Source organism: Pangasianodon hypophthalmus, chromosome 26 (assembly GCF_027358585.1).
Source record: "Pangasianodon hypophthalmus isolate fPanHyp1 chromosome 26, fPanHyp1.pri, whole genome shotgun sequence".
Lineage (NCBI taxonomy): Eukaryota > Metazoa > Chordata > Actinopteri > Siluriformes > Pangasiidae > Pangasianodon > Pangasianodon hypophthalmus.
Genome location: NC_069735.1, coordinates 7,340,800 through 7,367,709, shown reverse-complemented (window position 1 = coordinate 7,367,709; position 26,910 = coordinate 7,340,800). Strand labels below are relative to the sequence as shown.

General features: G+C 37.4%; 1 protein-coding gene across 6 annotated transcripts in view; it reads left to right on the top strand.

The window, feature by feature from the left end:
* The window catches only part of mid1 (midline 1), a 54,390-nt gene extending 28,019 nt beyond the window's left edge, over positions 1-26,371 (top strand). For 3 of the 6 annotated variants that reach the window (XM_026932157.3, XM_026932156.3, XM_026932155.3), the window contains exons 2-10: positions 657-1,408; positions 7,620-7,715; positions 11,121-11,228; positions 11,588-11,736; positions 11,861-11,988; positions 14,583-14,726; positions 15,476-15,637; positions 18,225-18,432; positions 19,961-26,371. In XM_026932157.3, coding sequence (XP_026787958.1) covers positions 719-1,408; positions 7,620-7,715; positions 11,121-11,228; positions 11,588-11,736; positions 11,861-11,988; positions 14,583-14,726; positions 15,476-15,637; positions 18,225-18,432; positions 19,961-20,309 — 2,034 coding nt within the window. In that variant the 5' untranslated portion in view covers positions 657-718 and the 3' untranslated portion in view covers positions 20,310-26,371. The remainder of the gene's footprint in view (positions 1-656; positions 1,409-7,619; positions 7,716-11,120; positions 11,229-11,587; positions 11,737-11,860; positions 11,989-14,582; positions 14,727-15,475; positions 15,638-18,224; positions 18,433-19,960) is intronic. The other 3 variants (XM_026932159.3, XM_026932158.3, XM_053229995.1) reach the window with 1 other exon arrangement.
* Positions 26,372-26,910: the final 539 nt, after the last annotated feature.

The following is a 26,910-nucleotide window of genomic DNA, read 5'->3' as shown; positions in this document are numbered from 1 at the left end:
TAATGTAATTTATCTGTTCTGGTGAGTGTGAGTCAGAGTAGCTTGTTGAAACATTTTTGTGACAGATTTAAATATCAATGGCATGGATAATGGTTTCTGAAGAGCTCAAGCATCTGGTCTGATGTAGTCATGGTTGGTGCAGGGGGTGGATGTTTCACAGATAGAGTGTTTCAGTGATGAGAGGGGAAGTGTCATGGCTAATTAAGACCAGTGTATTGGCTTGTTTAGGACGTGCCTGTCATATCTATGGTTGTGTTTTTGGATTTCTCTTTTGGTTATAGCTCTTATAATGTGATGTTATTTTTTTTAAATCATTAGTTCATTGGAAATGTTCAGGAACTGCAAAGTTACCTGCAGTAGAATGAAAATATGCATCTTTTATGCCAATATATTTTGGGCATATTTGTTAAGCAGAGATAAGAGAAGTTATTTACAGAAAATGAATGTGAACGATGCTTTACTGTGAATATTGATGCTTTTCTCTTTTGCTCATGCAACGAATCTACAGGTTAATCTGTTTAAAACCGAAAATAAATCACTGAGAATTATATTGTACTAGGACACTGGAATTAAAAAAAAAGAAAAAAACACTACAGTGTGAACCCTGAAAACTGAACTCTTTCACCTAAATCCTCTCTGTATGCCTTCTTTCCCAGACAGCTGCCTGGCTCTCCCGGATTTTGCTAATGCCATTCCCTCTTCGCTCCACCTAAAAAGGATGGAAACCCTGGAGTCGGAGCTGACGTGCCCGATCTGCCTGGAGCTATTTGAGGACCCCCTGCTGCTGCCCTGTGCCCACAGTCTGTGCTTCAATTGTGCTCGCCGCATCCTGGTCTCGCATTGCACCTCAGGTGAGCCAGCCGACGCCATCTGCGCCTTCCAGTGCCCTACGTGCCGCTATGCCATTTCACTGAGCCCACAGCGTGGCCTGGATGCACTCAAGCGCAACGTCACCCTCCAGAACATCATTGACCGTGTCCAAAGGGCTTCGACTTCTGCCACTCTTCTTCTGTCCTCCAGCGGGCACAGTTCACCAGGCGACAGCCCTCTAGGTGCCATGACGACTGCCACTGCACCCTCCTCACCCACTGAGCTGGTGCAATGCCAGTTTTGTGAGCAGGAACCGCCACAGTGTGCTGTGAAGACCTGCGTAACATGTGAGGTGTCTTACTGCGAGGAGTGCCTGCGTGCCACCCACCCCAACAAGAAACCCTTCACTGGACATCGCCTCATTGAACCTTTGCCTGACTCACACCTCAGAGGCCTGCAGTGCCTTGAACATGAGGAGGAGAAAGTGAACATGTACTGTGTCACGGATGAGCAGCTCATCTGCTCCCTCTGCAAGCTGGTGGGACGGCACCGTGACCACCAGGTGGCAGCGCTAAATGAGCGCTACGAGAAGCTAAAGGTATGTTGAACAACTTATTCTGGATGACTTTGTGTGAGTTTTATTAAATTGAAATTCATATTTTAAATTTATATTCGAATTTAAATTGACACAGTAGTGACACGGGTAGCGTTGATCCCTCACAGGATCAACTCCAGCATCCCTGGTTCCTGAGCTTGGTTTACTGTCTGTGCTGAGTTTCTACGCATGTTCTCCCTGTGTCGGTATGGGTTTTGTCTGGGTTCTCTGGTTTCCTTCCACCCCTTGAACACATGCCAGTAGGTGGATTGCCCAAGATAAACTGCCCCTAGGTGTGAACGTGTGTGTGTGTATGGTTCCCTGAGAAGGACTAGCAACCCATCCAGGGTGTATTCTAGCCACACACCCAGTGTTCCCAGGATAGGCTTCGGATCCACTGCAAATGAATGAATGAATGAATTAATTAATCCATATTTAGACACAGTTTCCAAAATCCAAAATGATTCACTTCGTAAATTTAGTTTTATGCCAGTATAGTGACAGACTAAATAACAATCACCTCGGTTATTTTTAAGCGTTTGAACAATCTGTGTTCTCATAATATACACCATAATATGGTTCACATGATTGTTTAATGAATAAAAGCTTAAAGTTCAAAGCATTCATTTAGCTGAGTGTGTTGATTTATTGCATATAACTAAGAGATATTATTCAGTAATTTGCAGATTAACCAACAGCCAATTTATACTGTCCCTTCATCACTGTAAATACAACATTGTCGTTTGTAGTGGCTCTTTTTTTCCTCTCATGCAGTTTTTGATAACTGTCATTTGTTAGAATGAGGACTCTTTTGTTAGACAGTGCTGTGATGTAGCATCAGTTCCCTTGTCAGGTCATGGAGTTTATGTTTAAAGGCTTGTTCTTGCAATGATGAGAAAAATAAAAGCAGTCCTTTTGGGATTCTTTCTAAATTGTTAATCATAATTCAACAAATTAAAATAATAAATATGTTATATTGAAGTCAATCAATCATTAGGCATCATTATTTGTATTAGTCATAATAGTAAGATATAAATTACACAAGTACCAATGCAAAAGAGTACTAATTTAATATTTAAAATGACCAACTTCCCAGACTCTAGATACAAAGCTAGCTAAGCTAACATGTCTGTTAGCACAGTGTGTTCAGGTAGCTGTTTTGAGTGTTCCTAGATGGGATAAATACTTCTGCTGTTGTAGTAACTGGCCTTTGTTACTTTACATTAATGTAGTTATATGATTAATGAGAATATCAAGTACTAAAGCTACTGCTAGCCTAACTATAGAATATATAGCTAGGTAATGGGAAATATAGGGCCAAGTTGGTCCTGTGGTTATAAAATAATAACTTTTATAAGTCATATTGTACAACCATACAATTAATTTAATTAATTAAGTGTAATTTAGTTTATTAAATATATGAGAAATATTCAAAAGATGTTCAGAGGATGTGAGTTATTATTTGGATAATGCAAACCTTAAAAGATTTAATTCTCTAATTTTCCAAAACTATAATTCCCTAATTAAGGTCCTCACCTGGTCCATTCCCAAGAAATGGGAGCATATAGGACACTTGTTGGGGCTTGTACTCAGACCAGCCATCTGGCCTTTTGTTTTTCAGAGATTATGGCTAAGATTCTCTTATCTCCTCTGACCTCAAAACACTCATTATGAGTGTAACTGTGGTTCTGTGATTAAGTGGAAGACCGCCAAGAGCAGTGCTGAAAGCACTGCTGGAAATCTTGTTGTGTTTGTGCTTTGACCGAGAATTGAGTTTAAAAAAAAAAAAGGTTGTCACTCTGAGATGTATAATGCATGTCTTAGAATTGAAAGTCCTTTTTGCACCACACTGCCAGAGGCTATGCTGAAAGCATTAGCGGAAAGTGAATACCTATGCAGTCACAAAGAATCTGAAGATGTATCAGTGCAGCCATTAAGCAATATAGAGCACACCAAAAGCAGGCTAACCACATTATGAGAAAAAGTACAGGGTGACTAATACAAGGCTGTTGCTCAGATCTCAGAGACCAAGAAGCACTGCCCAAGCATGACAATATATATTCAAAAGGATATACATCATATTCAATGAGAAACACAGAAGACACACATTCAAAACAGTGTCCCTGGCCTCCAGCAAAGGCCAGGTTCTTGAAACATTCCAATGTCCTGATATGAGAGGCCAAAAAGAAGCACTTGGCCCATAAATGAAAAATAATGGAAACTGTGTACTTTAAATCAAAACCAGTCATGAGTCCTTACATCTGCTATACATAATATTTGCCAGGAATGTTAGAAATCATTTGAACACCAGAACCTGTGTCTTTTTTTTTTCCACCTTAAAGCATTTTGAAAATGGGACCTTGAGGGTGAATCAGTTTCATAGTCTTGTGACCACTGCAAAAAACCTTGACTGCTGTGGGTTACACCCAAGTGCAATAGGGGGTCAGTTGTGGAACAGAATCTGATAATAGTTCAATGGTGGCTTGGTGGTTAAAGCTTTGGGCTACTGAGTAGAAGTTCAAATCCTGTTGCTCCTTTGAGCAATGCCTTTAACCCTCTTCTGCTCAGTCACTTTGGTTGTGACTCATTTGCCAAATGAGTAAATGTAAAATGTTCCTGTTTCTGCTCATCTGCAGTGGTAGGGGCAGTACCCTAGGGTATGCAAGTGCCATGTCATGTGTGACACATGCATGTAATGGAGTCCCACAGCTCCTGACAGAGGGAGATGAGAGCTGTGCTTTTTGGTGACAAGGCTAATGGAGAAGCCTTGAGTTCATGTTCTGAGAACATGACCCTGAAATTTAAGCAACAAAATGAAACTCTGTGACTGAAAAGCATTCATCCAGGGCCTCTTGGCCCAAAGATCTGGCTATATATTAGAAACAGATGTCTATGTAGATATACCTCTGGCAGAGTGGACTGGGGAAAACCAAACATGACACCTGCCTGACAATACTAATGGTTGCCCCACTTTGGTTGGCAGTGACAGTCATAGCTTGGAACACAAGATCAGTAAGGTCGGGTATTAATGGGTCTAATGATACACCAAGGCAGGTGTGCAATATCAGTGTGTGCTAGTGTTAGCCACATAATTCAGGGCTACTGCAGTATTGTATAATGGTAACAGCAGCTCATCTGTGAGTCCCATATGGCAGTGATTTTTTTTTTCCCTTCACGTCACCCAACTGTTATATGTTGGCCACTAGTAGGCTTTCCTCACTCATGGAACAATGTTCTTTGCCATGGTTTCCATGATGAAGCCCAACTAGTGCAATGTGTGATCTTTCTTGTCTTTACTGATGGGTGTTTATTTAACACTCAATTAACCAGTTTAAATGTCAACAGCTAATATTTACAAGCAAATTAGTAGACTACATAGAAACAGTAGATGCATTGGACTTTACATGGTGATTTAACTACTTTGCTTTTAACTGTGAAGTCTGTTCAAGGTTGTTAATGCACTAATCAGCCTCACCAGAGAAGGAACATTTCTGATAAAAACCAACAAGAGATGGTTAAGTTTCACAATAAGAAAAAAAAAGTCCCCCCTGCCTCGCATCAACACTTTGCTTCTCATTTGCTTAAATTCTGCTAGGACAAGACCTCCTACTTAGCTAGACCTGATGTCATTATAGCTCCTGACTGTGTAAACCACCAAGACTCATTGCGAATGAATGACTTCCTGCCACTTTGTCGCATTATGTCACTGTGGGAACACGGGAAGGAGAAAAACAAAAACAACAAACCATATTGTGTCAAATTATTTATCATTGCCAAACACAGATGTGCTCATTTTTGTCATTTTCAGTATATATATGTATTTGGTGGCCAAATATTTAGTGCAACCCTAATATGAGTCAAAAATCATCAGCTTTATAAGAATTTTAAATTTAATGGCAGAATTTCAACAGAATTAGGCAAAAAAAAAAAAAGAAAATACAACCAACTAAAACTAATCAACTACTTTATTCAAGCAGATTAATCAATCTTGATAAATCCCATTAGTAAAGACCTTGCTGTTATACCCCAAAAGATGTTCTTTGATTTGCTGTCATTTTTGCATATTTTTAAGCAGCCAATGAATCTATAATTGTGCCATTTACTTCCACCGTTTCCTTTTGTGTATTCACAAATATATACAAACACTCCCTACACACTTGTCCTTGTTGTGCTGAGATTTTATTACAATGACGCTTGGAAGGGAGGAAACCAAAAGGAAGTGGCCAAAAATAGAATGAGCTCTTCTTGGTTGTCTCATGGTTTAGGTCACAGATTAATCCTGTTGCTGTGATTGCATCATGATTTTAAATTAGTTATTTTATTTAATTTTATATGTTGTCATATACGTGCTTTCATGTTTCCATTTGTCATCATCACAAAAAAAAGTCTTATTTTAATGTTTTGGGTTAGAGTGAGATGTGCATAAGGCAGATGAAAAGCAAAATAGTTTACTGGAAATACTGGAAAATGAGGAGTGAAGCACAGCTCTCTTTTCCTCACCATCTGGCCCAGCTCCATAAAAAGTTGAGGATAAATGCTTCCTTCCTAAAATACAGACATATGCACACACTAATTGAAAATGTCCATAATTTCAGGCAGTTTCCAATCCTACTCTTGTGAAATCACCAGTGAGCAGGATTTTCCAGACTTCAACAAGGCGACAATTTGTTAGTAATTTGAGGTTTTTATATGCTTTGTTCTGCAGCTTTATGGCTTTGCAAACTGTATTTTGATAGATTTGTTTATTTTTTATCTGTCTAAACAAATCCAATCCTATTTCCCTGTATTATCACACACGATGTGGTCACCCCTCCCTCTGAGATGTATGTTGCTAGCATGGGTGCTGACAATTGCTCAAAGCTGCTTGTCTCAAACATAATCAACATGTTTGTCTCAGACAAAGACAGCTGGGTAGTATTAGGACTGCACATACAGAATGTAGAGCACCACACGACATTCATTTTCACAAAAGACTAAAGTGGATAGGCACAGTCAGGAACGAGAGATCCAATCCATTGCCCTTTTGAAACAAACGAAAAACGGACCACATACGGTGTTAAAAAGAATAAAAACAGAAATTGAATGAGGGACTGAGCGAAACAGGCAATTTGAGCTAATGGCAGCTCTTATGTCCTTTACTCGCCACACAGAGACATGACAATAAGATAAAATGAATTCAGTTTGAGGTTGAACTAAATTAGGTATTTGAAAAACCTGCTTTAAATCAGGTAGATGTCTGCTAGAAGGATTTAAGCTTCCTGACTTAATTAGAAGAATTGTTCTAAAAAAGTGAATGATTATATCATTATTTTATTGTGAATAACAGATAATTTTAATCTAGATGTATTCTGGCTGTACTGTACATTTACTTTTCATTATTTGTGTATGTGTGTCTTTCTTTAGTACCTTGGGTTTTCATTGTTAATTAGTATGAGTAATAGTAGTAACAGTAGTAGTGATAGTAGTAATCATGAGTCTTAGTAGTAGTCCTACAAGTGAATCTCAGACACTTGTATGATTGCGGTCTAGCGTGAGTGCTTAATGTTAATTTTCCATTGTTCTCTGGTTTTATTGCTTAGTTTCCTACTTCTTTGTTGCCTATTTTCCTAGTCCTTTGTGTTTTAGGTCATTTCTGATTTGGACATCTGTCTATCCTCTTTAATATTATTGTCTTGGTTTACTTTGTCTGGCGGATTTGATCCAGAGGATTATGACCATCGTGCTTGAATAAATATAATGAAAAGACTGCTCCTGGGTCCCTTTTGTTACACAGTATGCTTTTGCAATTTTAATTCCCTGTGATATTTCTCCCCCTGGCAGACTTATAACAATATTTGGCATCAAAGGTATATCTATGAAATTTGCAATAAGAAACAATAAGATGCCATGCAAAAAAATAATGCTTGTTCCTGGGCAAAGATATCTTACGTAAGAGGCACTGCACGTGATAGGTGGACACAGTGTCAGAAGTGAGCTATTTTATCTGAATTTAACAGTCGAGTGGGCCAAGTTATTTTTTTATTTACTCACTCTCCTTCCCTCTTGCGGTCATTCCAGTCGCTATTTAAGACTGTAGACAAGCATTCATGATGAGGAGATCTTGGCCAGAACGAGAGTATCTGGAGGTCAGTGAGTTTTGACAGATTTCAGGGATTACCTTGCTCAGTACATATAAATCTAAGGAAATGTACTGTGCTCTTTTTTTTTTTTACAGCAAACATTGGACGCTAACCTCAGCAATTTGATCAAGAGGAGCAATGAGTTGGAATCACTAATGGGGAAGCTGATTCAGACCTGTCAGCATGTGGAGGTGAGTCTCAGCTGTTGGTCTTTATATGTTTTTTTCTTTATTGTCATTCTGCATGTTGTACAATGAAATGAGGTAGTGAGCCCATCCAGTGTTACATTACACAAGCACATTAAATGGGGGGAAAAAGGACCATAATGTGGTAATGCAAATGTGCATAGAGTGTTTGTGTTGTGCAAATGTGCAAAGACTTGTATCTGGTTATGTGCAAATGTCTTTACGTGCAAAAAGGACTAATGTCCTGTTAGGTGTTGGTATATTAGCACTTATATTGCAGTCTTTGTGTGGAACAACACAAGCTATTTATACAGATTTAAGAGGCCTGGAATTACATGCATTATATGATGACTGGAAGAAAAAAGTTTTTTTTTTTCTTTTTTCCCCTCAAGTAAACAAGTACTTCCATAAGTCACTCAAGATGCTAAATTACATTAATTTAAATTTAAATGAATTGGCATCACAGAAACATCCCTAACTGAGAATGTGTTTTCACTGAAATTGTTTTCATTAAAAAAAATCAGCATGAAAACAAGCTGATGATGCCTTTGTTTGCTGCATGTAACCCCAAATCACATTGAACACTTTTAACGTGTCTACTATAAAAACCCATGATATGCACACAATTGTCTCTTATAACTATGGAATATTACATCCAGCAAATTTATAAATTAACTATGGATCTGAGTGAGTGTAGTTTAGCACAACAAGCAAACAATTTTAACAATAAATTACAAAGCCTTACTCAGATCAACACTTGATATCACTAGATCTCATTTGTTATGTTTCAGTTTGCATACCACACTATTTCCGGAGATGAGAAATATTATCTCATTGCTATTAGCCTGTTTGATAAAAATGGGTAAAGAGCTTAGTAAGTATTCTACATGGGAATTAGTAAGTAGTGTAATTTCCTTGTATGTAAACTGAAATCCTGTACATTCGTAGGTCTGTTTGGAGTGAATGCGACAAATGTTTGCTATAAGTTCAAAAGTTTTTTAATAAATAATAAGAACACTCACAGAAAGCTATGATACTTCAGAGTTCAGTGAACACTTAATATAATATCTCAATTCTGTTTTTTTTGCGAATGCTTTGCTATAAATATGAAAGTGCTTCTTGGGCATATTGATCAAATATGTTGAATAGTTTGATAGACATCTCTCAATATCAATTATAACAGTAATTTTCAATGTAAAGTGAAATGATATCATGTCAAATCCACCTCTAAACTAAATTCACATCATGCTGGACCATACTTGTCTAAGTGCTCCCTGAAATGCTCTACAGCTAAAAGAATCATGTGCATTAAATCCCCACAATGCCACAGGCATCAGTGCCTGGGAAAAAAAAAACTGGCAAAATTGGCCATGCTATCTAGTTGGGACAGCATACTCTCTTTCTCCTGTCAGTCACAGCGACACTAGCCAATTATGGGCATCTGTGAGCTCATGTATGTGGAAGAGGGTAGATAGTGCTTTCCTCTGAGTGTGTTACAATGCCCTGTGACGCTGGATGAGAAGCAGCTCAAAAAGGTGTGGTTGGCTGGCTTCATGTATCTCAGAGAAAGCACGTGTTAGCCTTCACCCTGCCTGGGTTGATAGTTAGCAAAGGAGTAATAAGTGAGGTTGAAACCTTTCAAGATGGAATGGAGTGAAGACATTTTTGGCTTGCCTCTAAGCAGCTTATTTCTTGTTATTGCTTACTGCTGCTTTATAATTGGCCCAAGATAATAATCTCACAAATCTGGCCAACATACCAGGAAGTGCTTAAAGTTTTATGGTAAGAAATATCACATAGACAGGAGATGTGCATTTAGATGCTGTCTTTAAATATTTTACAACAAAAAAGCAACCTACCACTTTCTGTGGCTTTCTGTCTGCCTTTCAAAGTGGCCTTTTGTCAAGCCGTATCTCCTCAAGGTTAAACAAATCACTTCTGGCTCTGTCGAGCACCATTTCATCACATTAACCACACTAAGGCTTAGTGATGACCTACATCTCTCTCTCTCAGACTCTCTCTCTCTCATAGCATTGAGCTTTTTCCTATATATGTGTGTGTGTGTGTGTGTGTGTGTCTTAAAAACAGGAAACTCAATCTTGCTCTAAAATCTAATTAGATGGCTTGGGTCAATGGGACAAGCAAACAGTTAAAATGAACTAGGGACAAATTAGTGATTACAATGTACAAATAGAGAGAGTGTTTTATAAAGCAGTACTTTATAACTCCTATTTGCAAATCAGACTATCACAGTATTTCAATATTTATTTAACAAACCATTTTACTCCCCCCTGGAGTTGTTTAAAGGTTTTGGTTCTCATTAGTAACCACAAGACAGAAAGTTTCTGTGAAAGACTTGGGAAAAAATGAACACAGCTCAGCAAAAAAGCACTCTAAGGTGAAACTGTTGATGGTAGTGTTCAAAGGTCAAGGAGCTTAATTAGTGTGCTGACAGAACTGAACCATGACTGAATAAGTTCTTTTACACAGTAAAAAAAAAAAAAAAGGCCCAGAGAGAGGCTATTACACCTCCAAGGTCTTACAAACCTTTAACAATCACCCCTTTCATATCTCACCACATCATTTTTACACCCCATGAAGACATGTAGTTTTAAAAAAAAAAAAAAGACATTGTAGGTTTCACATGATTTAGGTGTTCCCAGATGAGTTATTAATTTTTTACTGTTTCTAAAATTAGATAAAATTAAAACCTAAGAAATGCTTTTGTATAAGGAAGCACTGTCTATGAGAATGTCAACTACTTAACTAATTTCAACTAAATTTTATTATATAATGTAAATTTGAATACACATACTGGAAACTAGGCTTTTTCTCTCACACTATTTTTTTTTCATCTTAGGAGAAAAAACTATACAGAAGCATAATCTGTATGGGTGAATTCATGTAATATTGGATACATTAAGAAAGCTTTATTTATTTCCTTATCTTGAAAAATAAACAAAAGTATTGTTTTGTACTATTTTATTATATAACTATGTAGTATTATATTCTGACTAATATACTGCATAATTAAATAATAATATACTGCATAGGATTTTAAAAATTATTTAATGTGGCATTATTGATATGTATTTCTCTCAAGAGAGGTCACTGAAAACAAAAAAATGTGTCCCATTATATTTGTTTGACAAGTTTGAACAGGAAAATACTCCACATTTCTTCACACACTTACTACAGAGTAATCTATCACTTTACTCAGAAAGACTGATTTCTTAGAGCTTTTAGAGTTTGTTTTCCCCTCATCATTTTATTATAGTGTAATTGCAAGTGTAGATAACTAAAAGAATTATTCTTAGACGTGTATGCTACAGTATGATGTAAGTGACATTTTTTGGCTGAGTAGTGCTGTGTTTTGCCCAAAATACATTTCTGGGTATGTGTTTTTATTAGGTGAATGCATCACGACAGGAAGGAAAGCTGATGGAAGAATGCGACATCTTGATCAGCATAATTCAGGAGAGGAGACAGATTATTGGTGCCAAAATCAAAGAGGGCAAGGCAAGTTAATTAGCAAGTTAACCTCATGACCTAAATATCTCTGTATATTAAATGTTAATTAGTACATAAGACATCCTACATTTAAGTAAACTTGCCCACATATGGTACTACAGAATACTACTCACTTGACTGCAAGATTAATTAATCTTAGACATTCACTTAATTCCACAAATAACTATACATCACAATATATTACTGTATTACATTAGAATTACATCGTACTGTAATACAATAGTCTCACTATTGCAAATACTTCTTTTATTTGTAATCCAATGAAATTTCTCTCACTCATTATAATTCCTACAGATTTTTCATAACATTAGGTAATTACTGGAATAAGTAACACTTTCTGTCTGTAGACGGTTCGACTGCGTAAACTAGCACAACAAATTGCCAACTGCAAGCAGTGCATAGAGCGCTCATCTGCTCTCATAACTCAAGCAGACCAGACGCTGAAAGAAACCGACCATGCTCGCTTCCTCCAGACTGCCAAGAGCATCTCAGAGCGGTGAGCAAAAATTCAAGAGGGAGATTTTTGACATGAACAGTATATCAACAAGAATGCCACCAACATTCAGAAATTATATTACAGATAAATAACACCAGGTACACTGATCCTTCTGCTATTTCAGAGTCTCCATGGCTACGGCATCCTCTCAGGTCCTGATACCTGAGATTAATCTGACAGACACATTTGACACCTTCGCATTGGATTTTACCAGAGAGAAGAAGATGCTAGAAAGTCTTGATTACCTCACAGGTAATTGCACATGTATCGTTACGGCATAAATTATCCACACTCACCGGCCACTCTATAGGACCACCTGCATGCACTTGGCAATCATGTTGAAGAAGTGCAATGCTTATATCTTGCAGATATTGGTCAAGAGCTTCAGTTAAAATCCACATCCTATATCAGAATGGTGGAAAATGAGATCTCAGTGACTCTGACAGGGGCATTGTGCTGGTGCCAGACAGACAAGTTTGAATATCTCAGAAACTGCTAATCTCCTGGGATTTTCATACATGACAGTCTCTAGAGTTTATACAGAATGGTGTGAAAAACAAAAAGAAACATCCAGTAAGTGTCTGTTATGTAGGTGGAAATGGCTTGCTGATGAGAGATGTCTGAGGAGAATGGCAGTACAGAATCTCAAGTAATCACTTTTACAACCGTCATGAGCAGCATTTCAAAACATACAACATGTCAAACCTTGAGGTGGATCAGACCACATCAGACTTCAGTCCTGTCAGCCAAGAACTGGAATTTTAGGCTACATAGGCTAGACATAGGTTTAGGTGGGCATAGGTTCACCTGTGAAGATTGGAAAAAAGGTCACCTGGTCTTTTTCCGATATTCAGCTGCCCAGTTTCAATAATCAAACCAGCCCATCTGGCACCATTAACCATGCCATGGCCAAAGAGATCACATTTTCCCCCATTCTGATGTTAGATGTGAACATTAACTGAAGCTCTTGACCTGTATTTGCATGTTTTTGTTTTTTGTTTTTTGCATTGTGTTGCTGCCACATGATTGGCTGATTAGATAATTGCATGAATGTCCAGATGTACAGCTGTTCCCATGAAAGTGGCTGCTGAGTCACTTTGTCATTATAATTCCATATTCTCTATAAAATGGGGAAAATAGTTGAAATAAAGAAAAACTTACTGTGACTGTCTTGGCCATTCTAGTGTTTTTTTTTTTTTTTTGCTTTCTTTTTAATGAACACAAACCGACTGATTACACTTGCAACATAAGGCTGCCCGTTTAAATTTTAACAAGTCAGGAGCTGGAAAAAGGGGTTTAGTTTACATTATAACAAATCAGCAAATGTGAGGAAAAAAGCAGACTAGCGCCAGTTTCATTTGAACTTCAGGTGAACCCTTGAAAGCATGACTGATAGAAAACAATAGGGTGAGCTGTGCTCTCTTCTTTTTGGAATAAATAACTAAAATGTCTGAACGCTATAACTAAATAGCAGTCACACTGGCTGTGCGCTTTTTCCCTTTGCTCTGTGATCTTCATTTCTGACCACTGGTATATCCCATTTAATCTCAGTAACGATGCAACTGTCTAGAACCAAAGAAGTTCTGCAGCATATATGGCACAGATTGAACTTAACAGTGATGGCAGTGCGAGAGCAGTAAAAGATGGTAATAACTTAAATGTTAAAAAACTATAGGAGTTTTTTAATTCTAAAAATAAAGCATGTTCAAATACAGTTTACACAAAGCAGAGACATCTTGCAACAACTGATGATGCACAAATATTGAAAAAAAAAAAAAAAACACTCCAAAGTTCCTGCTATACAATTTGACGATATTATGTAATCAAAGCTGCCTGATAAATCTGCGATGAAAGAAGGTCAATAAATGAAATACTAGCTTAATATTTTAATTAGGCTTAGGTTTAACCTGCTTTTAATGGTAAGGCAATGTGTATGTGGAGGCTATTGATTTACTACCATTTGGATAGCAAAATAAAAACAACAACAAAAATCTGATTATTTTCAAATTTGTTATTATCGATTTCAACAAAAATAATCAATAGATGAGTTGATTATCCAAAAAAAGTTGACAGATTATTTGATTATAAAAATAATTGTTTGCAGCCCTAATTAGATGACTCTCATCATGAGGTAAAATCACACATTCATAATTTACACCACAGATAAGAATGCTCCAGTCTTTTACTCTTCTGTTATTTCTGTTATATTCAGTTCCTTGTTCAGACAAAGAGCTCACTAAGCCAGTCACAAGAAATCTGTAGGCACTGGATGCTTAAAAATCAGTCGCAGTAGTAATGATGTGCTACAGTAAAGTGAACATGACAAGGAAGAGAGTAGCATGGCTTTTAAGCCAAATGAGTTGCAGTTCCTTCATAAAATACACACTATACACCTTAAGGGCAATCAGAGGAGAACAAGTGGAGAGCAAGTAGTGAGACTCAATTAAGGATCATCAGTCTTCAGACACTCAAAGTTAATAAATGTCCAAATGATTAAATGACGCTTTTATGTGTGATGACAAAGTGCTCCCGGTTTATAGATTATTTTGGGTAAAACTCAAGCTAATGGAGGTATAATTAATTTAATTCTATCACTGGAAGCAAAATCACATTTTTGTTTCATACTTAAAAGACCAATCATTTCAACCTGTTACTGTCAGGTCAAAATAACTCAAATATCGTCATTGTGGCATAAATGAGTTTTTCATTTTTTCATAGAAAAATGTGCATATTTCATCTTATGTTGCTTCTCTCCTTGTAAAGTTTTAAAATGTGTCATAACGATTAAGCAAAATCCTCTTTGTTGTTGTTGTTGTTGGGTTATTTCATTATTATTATTTTTCCAGCACCCAGTCCTCCAGGTATCCGAGAGGAGCTGTGTACGGCATCCTATGACACCATAACTGTGCACTGGACATCTGATGATGAGTTCTCTGTAGTTTCTTATGAGCTTCAGTACACCATCTTTACTGGCCAGTCAAACATTGTCAGTAAGTAAGACATGAGATTCTTGAAATATATATAAGCACTATAACTAAAGAGCATGGCATCATAATGCAACATGTCTTTCCAAACAATGTAGATATTTGATTCATATCTAATAATAATAACAGTGCCATGAATACCAAGTCTGAATGAACTGAATCTCAAAAATAGGATCAATGCTTAACATTGTCAGAATTACTGGAGCAGCATCTGCATTATCACTGTTCATTACACCCTTACTTTAATCTGGAGAGAGGAGTGGATTCTATTACAAAGCTTTATTACAGCTTTCTCTAGAAATTTCAGTCTAAATATTTAATATTTCTGATTAGATTAAATTAAATTCTACATTCAGCTGCATATTATGTTACATATATGTATATATATATTTCGCTTTATTTTTTGCTTCACTATGGAAAAGACAACTAATCAACTAGTCCACTGCATTTTTTAATTCTACTGGTTGACTAGTAAAAATGAATAGCGTTTTGCAACTCCTCAAATAAACTATATTTTTTAAAATATCAAAAACAGTGTAATGGTAAGAAAGAGATTTAAGAAGAACTCACACGTAATTGTATCTTCACGACTTTGTGGTTCATCATTTCCTTTTTTCAGAGTATATTCAATATTATTTTTTGCAAGTTTCCACCTTGATTGTGACACTTGGTCTAGAGGATCAGAAATGAGTGTACTTAGTGTGTGTTAGGTTATGTAATATGAACAGTGAAACATATCTCACTTCCCTATCCAGGTCTCTGCAACTCTGCTGACAGCTGGATGATTGTGCCCAACATCAAGCAGAACCACTACACCGTTCACGGCCTGCAGAGTGGCACCAAGTACATCTTCATTGTCAAGGCCATTAATCAGGCAGGAAGTCGCAGCAGTGAGCCTGGAACACTCAAAACCAACAGTAAGACCATGCACAGTGTCTTTTTGGTGTTAGAAATGACTTCAAAGAATCAATATTGAAAGACAAGTAAATTTACTGGGCTTGTGTAATACTGTGATAAATCGCTGTTTGTTCACATCGACATACTGTATACAAGTCCAGTGTTCTTGAATTATTACAACTAGAATAGGTCCTAGTCTTAATTATTATAATTATTAATACTTCTAGGGTACTAGAATGATACTAGTACACCCAAGCTATATTTTAATAATCAGTAGTTTTATGACATGCGTAACAGTTTATCAGTTGCATATATATATATATATATATATAAGAAATAAATTTCAAATATTGGTGTCTTACACATTTTAAGTAGAACACTGAGTATGCATACACAGCATCAGCTTATCCTTTATGTACTCTTCAATATTTAAAAACCAGATGTCCCATTAACCCAGGCTGTATCTTTTGCATTTATATTATAGTTGGAAATTTATTTTAAAATACCCAATATCTATTATCTTAATCCCAATTATCAGAAACAGACACAATATTTAAGAAAACAGGAAAAGATAAGTAACTCCTTCGCATTCTTGTTGATTCCCTTAATGATAGGTATGTGTGCACAGATTTGAGTACAAATAAGAGATGGGGGAAATGTAACAGGGACTAAACCTGCCTTTTACAATTCACATCACTCAGTACTTTTTTAGCAGCAGGACAGCCAGGTGCATAGAATCTATTTTCATGCAATGCGAAACTGGACAAACAGCCATGAAATGGATGAGATGGATTTAACAAACAATCAAACAAAAGTCTCACACAGAGAACACTTGCATACAGACACACAAGAGGGTATAAATGCACAAACTAATGAAGGGGAAAATGAGGAACATGTGAATACACTCAGGGAAGTAACAAGACAAAGGAGAAAGGAAAAAACAAGAGCACATTGTGAGAGTTTGAGAGTAAACTTCAGTCTAAGAATTTGTGAAAAGTTCTACGTAGTCAGGACGCCTTGCATTAATTTCCACACCACTGGAATTAAACCTAGCATTGACATTGCAATAGACGGGAAGTTGAATCCTATCTATATGCTGTAAGTGTTCTCAGCAGTGTTTATCGGCATTGTGGTCAGGTGAACTTTGATTACGCGTGAAAGTGCATCAGAACAAAAGAATTATGGAACTATTCCATGGCAACATAGGGTAACTTTTCTATGCATACATACTAACTATAGTGTTAAATCCCCAAACCATGACCATGAGCACTAGGTGACTTGTAGAGCACTTCCACTACGATTTCAGTGAAGGGACATAGAAAGAAAAAAAATGCTACTGAGTTACCAGGAGAGAGAAGGCAGACTTTACCAGGCAGATTTGGCTCTATGAAGAAAAATGATTACAAATGTTTTTGATTGATATTTGTACTATTGGTGTAGCCCTTTCACTGGCCCTAGATGCAAGGGCCTTGGGGAAGAGCCTGAGCTGGAGCAGACGGATAGATAAATGGGAGAGGGATGACTTAGATGGGAATTAAAGCACATATCTACACTTCCAGATATTCTTTTGGTCACTATTGGCCCCAGTATGTCCAGGACCGATACCATCACTGGGCTCAGAATCACTGTCAATAATTTTGTAATTTGTATTGTGTAATTTTGTAATTTGACAATGTGTGTGTAGTTAAACTTCTAGTTTTTCTTCCAAAAGGATTTTGGGGAGAAAAGGCTGATTGAGTAAATAATGCACCATGTTTACGTTACACCTGCGACTGTATTTCACATGCACATTCTCACTGCTGATGAAGTGTTACAGATGTCTCGGTGAAATGGGCTGAAAAACATCAGCGCAAAAGAAGATAAAAATCTAGGGGCCATTTTACTCTGTGTAATCACCTGGCACAACTGTCACTTCTGCATGAATCCACAGTCTAAGCTAGAAAGTAATCAGACTTGCTTCTTCATACCACTCTGTGCTGTTGCACATAAAATCCACCTTTAAAATAGTTAAAAGCAAATAATCTGATGTAGAAGGTAAGAATGAAATCTTATACTGATGTATTTTTTATCTTTGAAAGACAGGGGGCTTAGCCCTGTTAGCTCTTTTATATCAGCTGGCCCTGCTTCATTCCCTTGTGATGTTTGCGATTGTTGTCGACATTTGTGTGACTGCCTCAAGCTTTTTAGAAACAGCACTTGTTGGGTTGTTTTTTAAATACAACATTAAATACATTAAATACTTTAAATCATTCACATTTTTTGAAGTTAACAGTAAAGATACAGTATTTTTGAAATAGTTGGCATTTGTCCATGGTCTGTTGGCATAAACAAACACATTTGTTAAATTTCGGATGGCTAAGCGTGCAGAATTGAACACAGAACAGAACACAAAGTTCTTTTTCTTCCATCCACTGAACCCAACCATGTATAATCTCTGTAATATAATTATGTTTTTAATTATTTATTTATTTTAACCATTAGATAAATTGAATTAATTTCTATTGGTGGCACACCAGGAGTGCATTGCAACCCTGGCACCCTATCTATCACATCAACCTCTGCGATATATAAGATATCTTGTTATATGTTGTGTTGTTCATTCCCCAGGTCAGCCATTTAAGCTTGACCCAAAGTCTGCACACAGAAAGCTAAAAGTATCCCATGACAACCTGACGGTGGAGCGTGATGAGATATCCTCAAAGAAGAGCCACGGACAGGAGCGCTTCAGCAGCCAAAGCAGCTACGGCGTTATAGGAAACGTGTACATCGACAGTGGCCGCCATTATTGGGAGGCTCTAATTGGAGGGAGCACCTGGTTAGTCAATTTAGTTTTTTTCTTATTACTTAGCGATGGATGTCCTATTAACTCTTAATCTCAAAATCAAGATTGCAAGGTTTATGTAATGCAAGTTTTTTTTTGGCAACGCTTCCTTGTGACAGTGTCTATTCTTAAAAGCGCCATATAAACAAAACCTAATTTAATTGAACTGAAAGTTTATAAAAGTACACACAAAGCCAAAGTGCAGCTTTATGAGCAGGTCATAGCATGGCTTGTTCAGAAGTAAGAAGCAGTTTATATTTTTAATTCTGTAATTGTAACAAGATAGCATTAACATTTGTATGCCATTAAATTAGTTATGAATGTGTCTAAGTAACAGTTTTGTTACACTTTTACAAGGGCTTTGAACTTTGCTGACTTGCATTTTCATTTTTCACTAGTGAATAATAGTTGCTTTGTAAATTGAAGTGGTAATTATGTTGGATGCCTGTTACATAATACACACGGCCAGTGTGATAAATGTGTGCAATTATAGTGATTTTCATTTGAGTAATGTCTTGTGGGCCAGGCCTGATATGTATGATTGCAATGCGTTGGTGTGAATGCTAATAATATGGACGTCACTTGACATTGACCAAATGATTATGAAGCGCAACAGATAAACAAACATAAACAAACATATGAAGGACCGAACCTTATTTTTCTGTTCCTTAGAGGAATTCAGCTAAGTTTCAAGTTTCTAATTTAGATCATGATGTTGTAACTACAAATTAACCCTACAGATCAAAAGGTTTAGGAGAATAGATGGTAGCTGAAGACTATTATGTTTTTAAAATCTTCAACTGTTCAGTTTCATTGAGCCCGTGCCCACTGTAGCCTCAGATTCCTGTTCTTGATTGACAGCAGCGGAATCCACGCCTGTCACCAAACTATTAGTTTAAATTAATGAATTATATGTATTTTCTGGTCACCACAGTTGTAAAAAGAGTGGTTATTTGAGTATATTGAGCTTAAAACAGTCTGGCCCTTCTCTTCTGCCCTCTCTCATCAACAAGGCATTTCTACCCACCGAACTGCCAGTTATTTTGTTTTTCACACCATTCTGTGTAAACTCTCGAGACTTTTTGTGTCCCAGATCAGCATATCACCAGATCAGCAGAAAATCCCAGATCAGCAGGTTCTGTAATACTCAAACGAGCCCATCTGGCACCAAAAACCCGGCAATGGTCAAAGTCACAGAGTTCACATTTTCCCCCATTCTTATGTTTGATGTGAACATTAAGTCAAGCTTGACCTCTATCTGCATGATTTTATGCACTGTGCCACTGCCACATTGGCTAATTGGATAATTGCATGAATGAGCAGGTGTACAGGTGTTACTATTAAAGTTCCTATTAAACTTCACAGCTGATGTCCCAAATGTCTTGTTTCTCTGTAGATTGTGTGTAATACATGGAACTATTACTACTTCTAACTTATATAATAAATAATTATATAATATAGCATATGGTTATGGAGTAAATAAAACTGACCTGACTTCACAAATGGACTTTTTTTGTCGCAGGTATGCTGTGGGCATAGCCTATAAGTCAGCACCCAAGCATGAGTGGATTGGGAAGAACCCTTTGTCTTGGGTGCTGTGCCGTTGCAACAATTCCTGGGTGGTGCGCCACAACAGCAAAGAGATGGCCATTGACCCCTCACCACACCTGAGACGAGTCGGCGTGCTCCTGGACTACGATGCAGGCTCTCTGGCTTTCTATGATGCCGTGAGCTCTCAGCACCTCCACACCTTCCATATCACCTTCACCCAGCCTGTTTGTCCTGTATTTAATGTCTGGAACAAATGTCTTACAGTCCTAACAGGCCTTCCTATCCCAGACCATCTGGAGGGTGTAGAGGCTTTCGACTGAGGCTATGGTGCTTCTTTCTAAATAAAAGAGTGGACCTTGGGCTGCTTAGGTTTGCTTTCAGCTCTGGCCATGACCTTGTTGGCCACATCATATTTCCAATTCATTAAGATTTTTTTTAAAGCATGCACAGAAGATTTTGACAGAAATTCCACCTTATATGCAAAAGTAAAGGTTTGATAAACCCTGAATTCAATTGACAAAATATTTTTTACCTTTGGTCTTAGTGTATAATAAGCAGTGAAATTTTAAGAAGACCACAATAATTTGATATCAGGGATTTTGGAGGAATTTTGCACATGTCTATATGTTATATCTATATTTATGAAAAGGAGGAAGATCACATTATAGTCTTTTAATTTGGTGCAATTACATGATTAGGTTTCTTAGTGCAATTTCACCTGATATGCAGATATTAAAAATAGTGAGCAATGGACTAGTTTTACTTAATAAAAAGGACATTTCAGCAATGCAGCAGGACTGATTACATGTATACATCAAAAGACTTTTTCCATTTTAGGTCAAATGAATGCTTGCTTGTCTTTTGCCTAATTATGACTGTTGTGGTATACCAGTTTTTTTTTAGCATATACATCTGTTTTATGTTCCTGAACACATTAGCAGTAAATCAATACACAACTGTATTTTAGATACACAATCTATGTTGTGTGCTCACAAAAAAAATTACACAATTTATATTGTGTATTGTATTTGCATTTGAGGAAGGTTGCCTGTCATTTGTTTTTGTCAGTCTTTTTTAATGTATCATTAGCAATGGTGGCACTAAGTTCATTTACCGACCTAACATAGCTCATTAAATCAATATTAAATCAAAAATGTATCTTCCTGCACATATTCCACAGTGGCATAGATTTCTACATGGACTAAAACACTCACCTGTTAGCATAAATTATTAATGCATTAGTTTTATATAAAATTTTGAAAGAGTGGAAAATTTCAAGTCTATTTCGAGGTTTAAACATGCATATACATATGATAATCTGGCAGTTTATAACCTTACATCTCTGTAGTGTATATAAATCATCTATTTCTAGTTGCAGAGGGTAAAATGTTTGCAAAGAATTGTTTTACAGCCTTGTATCACAGCATGTTTTAAAAGCAGTTAATGTATTAGCCACTTGTTGGTATCACGTTTTCAGTTTCTTTTCACAAAAGCAAACCAAGGATTTGTTAAAGAGGATTAATCTAACTACTGATTCACAGTGAAGCTGCCATTATCCACAGAAAATCCTTTTAGGCTCAAAAAAGGGAAGCACTCTGACAGAAATGCAATATCATCACGGATTTGAAAACACTATGGGCTAGATAATCGCAGCTCAAGACACAACTTGATGTGGCCAAAAAATACATTGCATCTGAAAGTAACAATGCTGTAGCTCATCACGCAAACCAGGCCTGGAACCACTTACTAAATGCACACTGTGTGAAGCACAATTTGTGAAGCACCAAAATGCTGGTAGAAATGGTCAACCATAGAGCAGTCAAAAAGATGATGTGCTCATAAATTAAGATCTTATTAAATAAAGATTCATACTAAACAGTGTGTAAGCATTAATATGGCTAATATATCAATTTATTATAAATTGATTTAAATGAAAATTTGACTGTGTACAGAATAATACCTCTGTATAAACCTTTGTAATTAAACTGTTTTCCCTTTTTTGTGGTTGAGTGGCAGCTTCTATAACATTTACAAAATTACAAAAGTCCCGTTTAATGTGTGATTTTTTTTAACATGTGAGGCAAACTGACCAGGGTTGCCTGATCTATGTGACAAAAGCACTCTAATAGACAAGCAGTATTAAAACAAGTAGCTTTAGGCTCCCAAATGCTTCAAAAGATTTGACCTATTGTTGGGGATCTTAAGGAGAGCCACAGCTTTCAGTGGCAGGGGGTCCAAGAGAGCAAAATTGGCCATGCTTTCTTGGTGGGAGGGATGGCATTACTCCCTGAGCAGCACTAAACAAAAATGTTTTTAAGTATTATATATATTATGTAATTAACATAAAAACCACCTGCCTAATATTGTGTAGGTCCCCCTTGTGTCACTGAAACAGCTCTGACCCATTGAGGCACGGACTCCACACGACCTCTAAAGGTGTGCTGTGGTATCTAGCACCAAGATGTTAGCAGCAGATCCTTTAAGTCCTATAAATTGCAAGGTGGGGCCTCCATGGATCGGACTCGTTTGTCCAGCACATCTCAAAGATGCTAGACTGGATTGAGATCTGGGGAATTTGGAGGCCAAGTCAACACTCTGAACTCTTTGTCATGTTCCTCAAACTATTTCTGAACAATTTTACAATGTGGCAAAGCGCATTATCCTGCTGAAAGAGGCCACTGCCATTAGGGAGTGTAGTGAAAGGGTGTAGATGGTCTGCAACAGTGTTTAGGTAGGTGGTACATGTCAAAGTAACATCCACATGAATGCCAGGACCTGGCACCTGGCCATCCACACGATGTAAAGAAAACATGATTCATCAGACCAGGCCACCTTCTTCCATTGCTCTATGGTCCAATTCTGATGCTCACGTGCCCATTATACGTTCGGAGGTGGACAGGGGTCAGCATGGGCAGTCTGACTGGTCTGTGGCTACACAGCCCCATACGCAGCAAGCTGTGATGCACTGTGTGTTCTGCCACCTTTCACTTTTTTCAGCAATTTATGCTACAGTACCTCTTCTGTGGGATCAAACCAGACAGGCTAACCTTCACTCCCCCATGTGCATCAATGGGCCTTGGGCGCCCATGACCCTGTCACCGGTTCACTGGTTGTCCTATCTTTTGGTAGGTACTAACCACTGCATACCGGGACCACCCCCACAAGACCTGACGTTTTGAAGATGCTCTGACCCAGTCATCTAGCTATCACAATTTGTCAAAGTCACGCAGATCCTTACGCTTGCCGATTTTCCTGCTTCCAACACATCAACTTCAAGAACTGACTGCACACTTGCTGCCTAATACATCCCATCCCTTGACAGGTGCCACTGAAACAAGATAATCAATGTTATTCACTTCACCTGTCAGTGGTTTTAATGTTTCGTGTGTGTGTATACATATATATAAAGAGAGAGAGATAAGAGAGACATACATAGATATATCGTCCCTAAATAGTTCTTACACCATGTTCACAAGCATTGTGCTGAGATTGCATTTAGGCTTGCATGCCAGTTGTGTAGATATATCAAGGTTTTGTAGGCACAATGTGGTATAACTACATCTAAAACAGGAGAAAAAGCTTACTGCACCTGGCCCTACGTCTAGCGCAATACGACCAGACACAGAAAGAAAGCAAACTCCCATTCATTTGTCCAAAATGATGCAATAGCTTTGAAAATGTATAAGCTGACACTGCAGCCACATTTCATAACATAGGCTTAAACAAGTAGGACTAGGATGGACAGACAGACAGATGGATGCCTGGACAGAATGACAGAAGGGCAGACAGATGGACAACACAAAAAAATAATGCCTTCATCACCTAGTAGCGGAGGCAAAAAAAAAAAAATTTCTATGAATTATGTGCTTGTAATGCATTCAAAATGCATTTATGAGGTTACATAGCATACAGTACATAATACCTCATTATGGTTTGGCATAGGCTTGTGTAAACATCCATAAGCAGTTATAATTAAATGTAGTATATATCTAGTAACCATTATGCATTTTTATCTAACCTCTTAGGTTAGGTCATGTTATAACTGTTTGTAAAAACAAATACAGTCCCCTCCGAAAGTATTGGAACAGCAAGGCCAGTTCTTTTGTTCTGTCTATACAGTGAAGACATTTGGGTTTGAGATCAAAAGATGAATATGAGACAATGTCACTTCCTGATATTTACATCTAGATGTGTAAAACAATTTTTAGGTGAGCAAAAGTATAGGAACTCATAGTTTTAAAGTAATTTAAAGTAAATAACACTTAATATTTGGTTGCATATCCCTTGCTTGCAAAAACTGCATCAAGCCAGCCAACCACTGACATCACCAAACTGTTGCATACTTCTTTTCTCAGCTTGTATCACAGCTTCTTTCAGTTGTTGTTGTTTTTGGGGAGTTTCCAAAAAAAGTCAGTCTCACCTTCAGGAGCTGAAATGCATGCTCAATTGGGTTAAAGTATAATGTTTCTGTAGACTTCTGAATTCATTCTGCTGTTACCATCATGAGTTACATCAGCAGTAAAGATTAGTGAGCCCATTCCAGAGGAAGACATGCAATCCAAGCCATTACACTACCTCCACTGTGCTTTAACGATGAGCTCATATGTTTTGGATCATGAGCAGATCCTTTCTTTCTCCACACTTTGGCCTTTACATCACTTTGTTAGAGGTTAATCTTGGTTCCAGAATTTTTGTGGCTCATCTCTGTATTTCTTTGAGAATTCCAATCTGGCCTTCTGATTCTTACTTCTGATAAGTAATTTGCATCTTGTGGTATGGCCTCTATATTTCTATTCTCAAAGTCTTTTTTGTGGATTGTGATATCTTCACCCCTGCCCTGTCACTGACTGTTGTTTTTGGGGTTTTATTCACAGCTCTCACAATGTTTCTGTCATCAACTGCTGTTGTTTTCCTTGGCTGACATGTTCAATGTCTGGCTGTTAGTACAGTGGTTTCTTTCTTATTCAGAACATTCCAAATTGTTGTATTGGTTATGACCAATGCTTGTGCAATGGCTCTGATGATTTCCCCCTTTTCTCAGCTTCCTTGCTTTTCTCCCATAGACAGCTCTCTGGTCTTCATATTGGTTTATCCAATTTAACAACAAATGCAGTCTTCAAAGGCGAAACTCTGGGCTCAATCCAACAGTAGACATTCAGAGCTATTAATTGTTTACACAATCAATCTAACAGGACACACCTGGGCAACAAGAAGCACCTGTCAGTCACATGTTCTGCATATTTTTGATCACATGAAATATAGGTTCAAAAGGTACCATGTTCTAAGTTGTTTAACATATCTAGATGTAAATATCAAGAAATGAAAGGAGAAATTCTGATCTATCATCTTATATTCATTTTTTGATCTCAAACTCAAATGTCTTCAGTGTATAGCAAAAACAAAAGAATTGAAACTCGCTTTGTGCACATGGTCACAGTCATGCTGGAACAGGGAGGGGCCTTCCCCAAACAGTTGCTACAAAGGTGGAAGCATACAAATGTGTAAAATGCCTTTGTATGCTGTAGCATTAACATTACTCTTCACTGGAATTAAGGGGCCTAGCCCAAACGCTGAAAAACAGCACCAGACCATTGCCACTACTAAACCTAATTTTACTCTTGGCACTATGCATTCTGGTAGGTAGTGTTCCCCTGTCATCCACCAAACCCAGATTCATCCATCAGACTGCAAAATAGTGAAGCGTGATTCATCACTCTAGAGAACATGTTTCCACTGCTCTAGAGTCCAGTGGCAGTGTGCTTTACACCACTCCAGCTGACACTTGGCATTGTGCATAGAGAGCTTAGGCTTGTGTGCAGCTGTTCGGCCACAGAAATGTATTTCATGAAGCTCCTGACACACAGCTCTGGTGCTGATGTTGCTTCCAGGGGCAGTTTGGAACTCTGTAGTGAGTGATGCAACAGAGCAAAGGCAATTTTTACATGATATGTGCTTCAGCAGTCAGTGACTTCATGGATGAGGTGTTGTTGCTCCTAGAAGCTTCAAATTCACAATAATAGCACTTACAGTTGTCCAGAGCAGATCTAGCAGGGCAGAAATTTCAAGAACTGACTTGTAGCAAAGGTGGCATCCTATGACAATGCCACGTTTAAAGTAACTGAGCTCTTCTGTGTGATCCATTCTACTACCAATGTCTATGGAGAATGCATGGCTATTTTATGCACCTGTTAGCAGGGTGGGTGTGGCTGAAACACTGAACTCAATAATTAGAAAGGGTGTCTACATAGTTTTGACCATACAGTGTATCTGTTTATAATTTATAGTGCACTATAACATATCTTTGGTTTCTCAAATTGTACTCCAGTGTTTATAAAAACATAACTCATAATAAAGTATTATGCAAGGCTAGTACAGGTTTTAAGTGGGCTTAAATATCTATATATATACTATATATACATGTATATATATATATATATATATATATATATATATATATATATATATATATATATATAAATAATATACTATACTTTATGCTGACTTCAGACTGTAAGTAAAGTCACTATCAACTTAGAGCTTTGTGTATTCAATAGTAGATTATTTATTGTAAATTAAACCTGCACATCCTATTTTATAAAAAAAAATAGGACACACCATGCATTGTAACTTTTCAGACAATTAATCACACTCTAACTGGGTTGAATTTAACCCAGTACTTTTTAGAGTTAAGGATCATCTAAGCCTGTATTCATCCATATTCAGCCTCAGGTATGGAAAGTTTCCGATGTTGTAATACCAGCAAAACTGAAGCAACTTTCAGCAAACCAGTTTGGCTGAGTTACTGCACATTGTTTCTCAATATGTATAACGATAATCTCAAACCAGCTGATTTTATATACATTTATATCCAGTTACACATAATACATCACCAATAGTGCTGAATGTTAGTCAGTAATCAGC